General features: G+C 36.0%; 1 protein-coding gene across 1 annotated transcript; it reads right to left on the bottom strand.

Annotated features, from left to right (window-relative positions):
• Positions 1–264: 264 nt before the first annotated feature.
• Positions 265–6,473, bottom strand: LOC132184189 (NADP-dependent glyceraldehyde-3-phosphate dehydrogenase). Its single transcript, XM_059597722.2, has 9 exons — positions 6,124–6,473; positions 5,685–5,878; positions 5,473–5,601; positions 4,257–4,376; positions 3,563–3,699; positions 3,306–3,461; positions 1,508–1,886; positions 732–848; positions 265–486 (listed from the first exon to the last, which is right to left on the bottom strand). Exons 1-9 carry the CDS (start codon positions 6,266–6,268, stop codon positions 373–375), a joined length of 1,491 nt encoding a protein of 496 aa, XP_059453705.1. The 5' UTR covers positions 6,269–6,473; the 3' UTR covers positions 265–372.
• Positions 6,474–8,288: the final 1,815 nt, after the last annotated feature.

Here is an 8,288-nt window from a genome sequence, read left to right as displayed (position 1 = left end):
GTTGAAACACAACTCAACTTAAAAACTTAGACCTATGAATTTGGGCCATTTGTGACAATCTTTCCAAAACTGGACTCAATCTTTTTATACTCACTCATGTATATTCAACACCGTTCATTGGCAAACAAGTGAAAGTGAAGCATTCATAATTTTGCAAAATCTACTGCATCAATTAGGACACACTGTAATTGTCTGATACATTATTGATTATCCCCATTATTCATTATTTTTTTTTTCTTTTTTTTTTTTTTGTCTTATTGCAAGTTGACAAAGAACATACAAACTTAATTCTACATACCAAATCCGTTTTCAGAATTCTCTTAGTAGCTGAAGTACAAATAGTCGCGATCATCCATTTATTAATGGTTAATACTAGCCCATGGTGTATGAAGGGACTGGTAAGTTGATAACAGTGGTCTTGACCTTGGTCATCATGTTAATGCTGTTGGTGATTCCTTGAGACCCAATTCCACTATCCTTTATACCCTGTAGCCAAAGCAATTGTTAGTGTGCATTGAGATGATGATCTTAAGAAATGAGGTTAGTTTTTAAAGTAAATCACCCGTTATTCAAAAGATTAAACTTATAGGAAACAGTGAAATCAATTATTTAATTAATATTCTAATACTTTCCTCACGCATGAGGAAAGTATTAGAGGGTTCGAATTCAGAACATTTGCTCTAATATCGTGTTAAATTACGAATAGGTAGGTCTCGTAAGAGTTAGTTTACCTGGAAAGGAAAATGATCTGGTCCACGAGCTGGTGCAGAGTTTATCTGAACCGTCCCGGTCTCCATTGCATCACTGATCAACATTGCTTTGTTGATGTCCCTAGTGAAGATGCAACCCTGCATATCATTCATATTTGTTAAGATTAAACCAATGTGTGGAGAAAGAGAGTAAATAGAATATCTAAAAAAAAATGTAAGAAACTGATAATCCCATTTCTGTAAGGTTACTTTCCAGTTCAGTCTCATTTGTCCCATATTATGCAAATGCTTCTATGAAAAAGCTTAAACTAATAAGAAAGAGTTAATTCTAACGAATAGAGTGTTTAATAAGTAATGGGTGTGTAACACCACATTTCTCTTGCCACAGCACCCATAAATGGCCTTGTATGCCCTATGAAGAACTTCAGCAGACAGGAGACCAAAGAATTCATCTTGCATGTTTAATAAGTGACAACATAATTATGTATGTGGAGAAAATAGATGACCATTTAATCAGGTGAGTACACATTGACCAGTGAATTCCAGAAAATGCAGAGTTCAAGGCTTCAAGCAATAAATTGCTAATTGGACAATCAGTGTAGATGGGACTAGTGTGACTAGTGTTAGAGAAGGTTAAACTCTGATAATTCAAATATTTAGTAGCTGGAGAAAAGATTTCATCACATTGGGAGAATCAACTTATACATATATATATAAGTTATATGGATGGAGAATTAATGCAAACAGTATGAATTTCTTGAGGAGAACTGAAACACAAAGTTGAGAGAATTTTATACCTGGAGACCAAAATTGCTAGCATTGCAATGGTGGATTCCTTCTTCTACAGAACTGATCCTAATAACTGGCAGAACCGGACCAAATGGTTCCTCCCATGCAATCCTCATATCAGGCCTAACATTATCTAACAACAAGGGCCAGATAAGGTTTCCCTCTCTTCTGTACTCTTGGCAAAATGTTGCTTCTTTTTGTTCAGCATCCTTAACCAACCCTTCAATGTAGTTTGCAGATGACTCTGACACCACTGGAGTGATATCACAGTCCTTCTCTGGTGGCCCAACAGTCAATTTTGCCACTTTAGCCTTCACTTTATCCACCAAGGCATCAGCAACAGATTCCATCACCAAGACAACCTTAACCGCTGTGCATCTTTGACCACTGTCATAAATGTTGGTACCATGCTTTAGAAATTTGGAGCAGGAACAATTAAGCTTATTTTGGTACTACAGAAACTTGACTTCACAAATAAAACATATTATCAAAACAGACGGAATCATAATGCTTCAACTAACTTTTATCTGAATACAAGAAACTTGACACTATATTGAAAACAATTTCTATGAATTATCAAAGTTGAGGAGAATGATTTTGTTATGATCGTAAGTGTCCTACATGCCTTAAACGCAATCTTAACAATGTGTATATAAGTTCTTAGGCATCCTCCCCTTCCAATTTAGTTTTCAAGAGTGAGTTCTACTTGAGGATTGTATTATTTGGTATCAAATCTAAATACTATGTCACGGGTTCAAGTCATGAAAAGGGCGATTTATGGGTTAGAATGAGCCACCAACGTCCATTATGTGTATATAAGCTCTTGGGCACCCTTCTTTTGTAAGCCGGTTTTCAAGAGTGAGTTCTACTTAAGGTTTGTATTAAATTTCCTTAAGGACTAGTCATAAATTGCTCTTTAAGGCATAGGCTAAGCCCATTCAAGCCACATTCATATCATAATCTGTATTATCCTGAATCTTGTCATAATCATTGGCAAATAATGATGAAACCTCATTCAACAGCTGTTCTTGACTGTTTTCCACCAAACCAAACGAAAAATAATACAGTTGAAGGAGAGGCACATGTTAAGGTACATCTAGCAGTTGAAGTCCAGCCAGCAAGAGTTGGCTCAAGCGCATCCTCTAGTGCGCTCGAGCGTAACTAGTAACGGCTAGTTTGAAGCACGAGTGTGCTCGAGCGCTATCTCCTATAGCACTCGAGCGCAAGCACCTGCAGCATGCGTAGATGACTCCTACGCATACTCTCTTTTGGATTCAATCTTTGAATCCAAACATACCTCTTCACATCAGATCTGAACATATCACTTGTATTATCTTTAAAGTAGTTTTATCTCTTCTTATTAAGTTCTCTAGTTGTATTAGTTCTCCTAGTTATTATTGTATTAGTTCTCCTAGTTAGTATCAAGTTTAAGGTTGTTAAACTTGATTACAATTGTAACTCTTTTGCCTATATATACAATGAGAATGAAGCTGGAAATCAATTGCTAGATGTTCCTTAACGGCACATACTGTCCTCAAATTGGGCATCTATCCTATAGGGTTATTGTGTAATGCACAGCATAAAATGAATGAGGCACATATAGGCAGCTTTTATCTAGAAAATGACTTCCTGCAAACATAAGTCAATTAGTTTTCCTTTAGTATTGTCAATATAGATTTTAGTTCAAAAATTTTCATTCTTCTTGTGCTTAAGAGGAGCAATGGGAATCTCATGAAACAGTCCCCAATGTCTGTCTTGTCAAGTGCAACATTAAAAAGAAAGGAAATTGATGGGAAATCCTTTCACCTGTAAGAAAAGCCCCCCTTTATTATGTTTGCGGCTACCAAATCTAAGTCAGCATCCTCAAGTACAATGCAGGCATCTTTTCCTCCCAGTTCCATCTGAAGAGGAACCATGCCCGCCTTTTTTGAAATTGCAATACCTGTGTCTCCACCAGTGAAGCTGGGCAAAACAACAAAGCAAGTTAGGAATGACTAATTATACACCATTCACAGGAATGGAGAGGCCTTATTTAGTATGAAAGAAAGAGGAACTGAATTTACCTTATACAGTTCACCCCAGGATGCATAGTAAGGAAGTCACCAATCTCAGAGCCTTTCCCAGTGATACAACTTATAAGGCCTTTGGGAAAACCAGCCAAGTGAAAGCAGTGCACCATATGAAGAGCAGCAACAGCACCCTGAAAGGAAGTTGAGAGTCAGATGAATGGACTTATCTTTGCTTATGACTTCATATTCAGAAGGATCACTGTTTGGATTTCAAGTAATGAAATCTCAATTTTTATTATAATTTTCGTCTATGACTTCAATCATTGGTGCAGAATCCATGTGAAGGATTAAGGTTTCCCCCCTTCAAATTATTGATTTTCCATCCACCACCTCATTCAGTATAGTGAATGAAGATTACTGTTAAACTTCTAGTTGTCCCAAAAGCTTAAGCTGATAGGAAGAGATAAATTTATTTACTTAATCATTACTTTAATACTCCTCACGTATGGGCTCAAATTCCCTTTTTAATATGTGAGGCCCAACACGTAAAATATTTAATTTAAATGGGGGATGAATTGATTTGACGGAGTCAAGATTCGATTTCAAAACCTTTGGCTCTAATGCCATGTTACCAAAAGCTTAAGCTGATAAGAAGAGGTAAATTTAATCACTTAATCATTACTTTAACAATTACATACACCACCTTGAAGACTAAGTGGTATCATAAGCTAACTCAATGGTAAAGTACCTGAGTTGGAGGCTTGAGCACAATGGAATTTCCAGCTATCAGTGCAGGCGCAATCTTTGACACAGCTAGGTTGACAGGGTAGTTAAATGGCGGAATGGCTAAAACTACCCCAAGTGGAATCTGCAATATAATGTAAATGTAATATCATTCTTGTAATTATGGTTTTATAAGCATTTTTTTTCTACAAAGTTACTCTAAGATAGATCATGGGGCAAGAAAATAAATATGTTGATAGAAATACCCACAATAATATAAGAGTAGAAATTTTCATTTACTTTCCCCTGCCTTCTTAGCAATAAAATTCAATCGTAATGCATTTCACAGACTAATATGCAGAAAAAACTGAATGAATTACATGGTACCGAGAACCAATTTGAATTTGGATTACATATGATTGATAATAGGCAATGTGTGACTTGATAAAGATGAGGATAGTAGGTTATAGAATTTATGAGAACATTTCCCAAGAAAGTATGGCATCAGCAGAGAGAACCAAGACAAACTAAAGGAGTTAAGAGAGGAAATGTTATAGAACAATCTGTTAAATATTATAGTTTTAAAAGATTGGCTTGTAGTGATGTTGTTTTGAAAGATTGTCTTCTAGTAGCCTACTCAAATCTTCAATATTGTAATATCAGACAAAAGAAAGCCACTAATAAATAACCATAGCATGACTGCATGACCCATAACAATCTCTACTATTATTTTATCCGAAAGAAACAAGAATATTTAATTTAAATATTCTTGTTTAATTTAAATTGAAGGTAAATTGACGAAGTCAAGGTTCGATCCTAGGACGTTTGACTCTGATACCATGTTAAATCATCATTTGTCTCCAAAACTTAAGCTGATAGAAAGAGGTAAATTTAATCACTTAATCAAAACTTTAACGACATCACATCAACGGTCACAAATCCCATCTTTTGGGATAATCATCATAGGTCAACATGTTTGGATTGCATTTTACTCTTAAGATTTGGTGAAACTTTTATATAACCAAAAATTAAGATGGACTTGCATCATTAATCCAATTTATTATCACCAGTTCATCTATTATTTGAGCCTATCATCTCATCTTGACAAGGTGGAGCTAAATGGCCAACTCTGATTAATTGGTCACTCCCATACTTCATCAATTGGTCACTCCCATACTTCATCAATTCATTATTTGGTATGAAAAATAAGAAATTCCATAAGGAAGATTGCAAAAGATTACCTTAGAAGTAAGGCAGTACTTGGTTCTCTCATTTCCAGGAAAACTATCAGAAACCAAGAACTTTCCCTCTCCCAGAATCCTGACCCCCTCCTCAGCACAGTAAGAAACCAGGTCTCCAGACCTCACAACCTTCATCAAGTCAAGAAATTTATCTAAATTACCTTCTCAAAGTGACCCCACTAAAAACATGAAATTCAGAATGAATTTGATACCTCAGTTACTGAATCTTTAGCTGGTTTTGCGATTTCTTTTACAAGGCACTCAGCAATTGGAGCTTTGTGCTCCTTGAGGATAGCAGCAGCCTTGTGGAGGAGCTCTGCTCTTTTCCAAAGAGGTGTCTTTGCCCATGATTTCTGAGCTGTTTTTGCTGTCTCCATGGCCTTATTTACCTCTGCTTGTGTGCAAGCTGTGGCAACAACACAAGACTAGTAAGATTTTACACCCTTTAAAGCCAAGAAAATAAAACTCCATTCAGCTGAGCCAAATTCAAAATTTTGCTTTAGTTCTTCTGCTTTTGAGTTTTAACTTCTTCTGAAGAAACAAGTCAGAGTAACCAAAGGGAGGATAATTGAAATGTGTAAATTAATGTCAAAACTCTCATAAGTTGTTCAAGCTTATTGACATATTCTCAGAGCAAAATTGGCTGGTCACCTTGAACCTTGTACTGAGTTGTTCTCGTAGTAGGGTTGATGATCGCAACACTCTTCCCGGAAGAAGACTTCTTCCACTCTCCTTCTGAGTAGTACTTGTACACATCTCCATCCAAAATCTCTGCATACTGTCCAGTTCCAGCCATATCTGTCAAAAACTCAAACAAACAAAAGAAACAACTTAATTGAATGACACCCTCGATCTTCCTCTCCCTTGAGACTATGTGTGTGTTTTAGGAAGTGAAGGTGAGGAGTGTCTGGTGTAGTTTGGTTTTGGCTTTTGGGTCTGGTTTGGTGAAGGTGTTGTGGCGATATCCATATATATATATAGGGAGAAGGTGAGCCACGCTTTGTTTCCAACGACTGGGGACCAAAGGAGGGTTGGTTAATTACTTCTTCTTCTTCTCTCTTCTTCTCCCTTTTTTTTTTTTTTTTTTTTTTTTTTTTTTTTTTTTTTACACTTCAAGTCAACAATCAGCTAGTCTCGTTTTTCCCATTCTCTTTATGAAAAATAAAAATCATTTTTTTTAGAGGTTATTGAGAGAGACTTTATTAATGGTCCTTTTTAGAAAAAGGTGGGTTAACCGAAGAAATAAAGTGATTTAGCATGTTATCAGAGTTGATTCATGAAAATTTCACATATTGGGCCTCATTTATTAAAACCAAAATCCTAAGTTTAAAACTTGACTCCTCAATTTATTCTTTATTTTAATTAAATATTTTATATATTGAGGGTTGAAAAAAAAAAAAAAATTCAACCCACACCTAAGGAGAGTGCTCAAATATTAGTTACCTAACAGAATAAGCCTTTAGAATAAATGGTGATTTTACACTTATACACGTGTCTTAACCTTAAAGTCTCTTGTTTCTAATTAGGTTTTGGAATTAATGTCAATTAAGTTAATGATCAGCTGCTCTACCCCTAGCCCACCCTAATCCTTAATTAGCAAGAGGCACAGATTGGAATGCAGGGAATTGAAGGGTTGTTTTGACTAAGGATTAATCTTCCATCAACGGAGAATACAAGAGAAAGAATAATTGAAGAGAGATAGAGAGAGACCACACTAAGCCTGCACAAATTTGTGAAGTAACTTGTTGGTCTTAGAGACTTACGTAATTAAATTAATGTTTTCATGAAATGTAGTGCACCTGAATTCATTCTGCATAAGCGGATCGGGCGAACTCGATGATGCATGTGCAAATGGGGAGAAGCATTGAAGCATGAACTATACCTGCCTAGAGTAATCATGAAAGTTTAACCAATAAAAAATTATAAAAAATAAATGAAGAAGTAGAACAACAAGAGATCAACTGTTAGATCAGTAATGGATGCATGCATTAGTGTTTTTAAGTAGATTGTAGTTCCCTAGGCCACGCCCGCCGGCAAAGCCGAAGTCTTCTCCTATTCGTGTGAAGGGAGCGTTTTTACGGGTTCAAAGTTCGCCCGACATGAGTGAGTACACGAAGTAGCTCCTCGTCATCAAAAAAAAAAAAAGCATTGCAGTCTGCAGAATGCATATGCATGCAAGCAAATATGAAACCAAAGCAGAAGCATATTTGCTTCTTTTATGGTGAAAGATTTGAAACCTGGAAATTGAAAGGTTATTCCATTTGTTGAAAGCTGAATATTGGGAAGTAATTGGGCCATCCTCCTCCTTTTTCTTTCACATCTGGTAAAATTCTTTGGTAATATACACTCCTATATACCAAAAGAGAGATTTCCTAGATATTATCGATTCCAACCTGCAGGCTACCACGTAGTAATGAATCGAACGTGTTTGATGGGGAAGCCAATGGAGGATTTTTGCACCAACTCCCTCATTTTTAAGCTTATGCATGGAAATTGTTGGTCTCTCTCTCTCTCTCCCTCTCTCTATTGCAGAGAATTTACTAAACTTCTGTGTAATTTTTCTTTTTTGGATGTGTAGAATTCAAACATGTTAATATTAGATGAAAATCGAGACCTATAACATCACGGGTTTTCGCTAAATTCTGTGATTTTGTTTAAAAACGCGCGTTTGGTTACTAGGATGATGCATATAATTGGTTGGATTAATACTTCGCAACTATTTTCAATGAAACATATATATGCATATAAATTGACGTTTCTTTTGGACAAAAGATGAACTTTTAAAGGGTTTTGTGATTCTTATTCTCCACTTGGCA

This window comes from Corylus avellana, chromosome 7 (genome assembly GCF_965113065.1).
Source record: "Corylus avellana chromosome 7, dhCorAvel1.hap1.2, whole genome shotgun sequence".
Lineage (NCBI taxonomy): Eukaryota > Viridiplantae > Streptophyta > Magnoliopsida > Fagales > Betulaceae > Corylus > Corylus avellana.
Note: the sequence above shows the minus strand (reverse complement) of the source record. Positions and strands in the feature narration are given on the sequence as shown.

Excerpts from the sequence above, each read along its gene's own strand:
- LOC132184189 (XM_059597722.2), bottom strand. The coding sequence starts at position 6,268 with ATGGCTGGAACTGGACAGTATGCAGAGATTTTGGATGGAGATGTGTAC. Across the intron at positions 4,377-5,472 it reads AGTACTGCCTTACTTCTAAG|ATTCCACTTGGGGTAGTTTT; the intron begins GTAATCTTTTGC and ends ATTATATTGCAG. Across the intron at positions 3,462-3,562 it reads CCTGGGGTGAACTGTATAAG|CTTCACTGGTGGAGACACAG; the intron begins GTAAATTCAGTT and ends TGTTTTGCCCAG.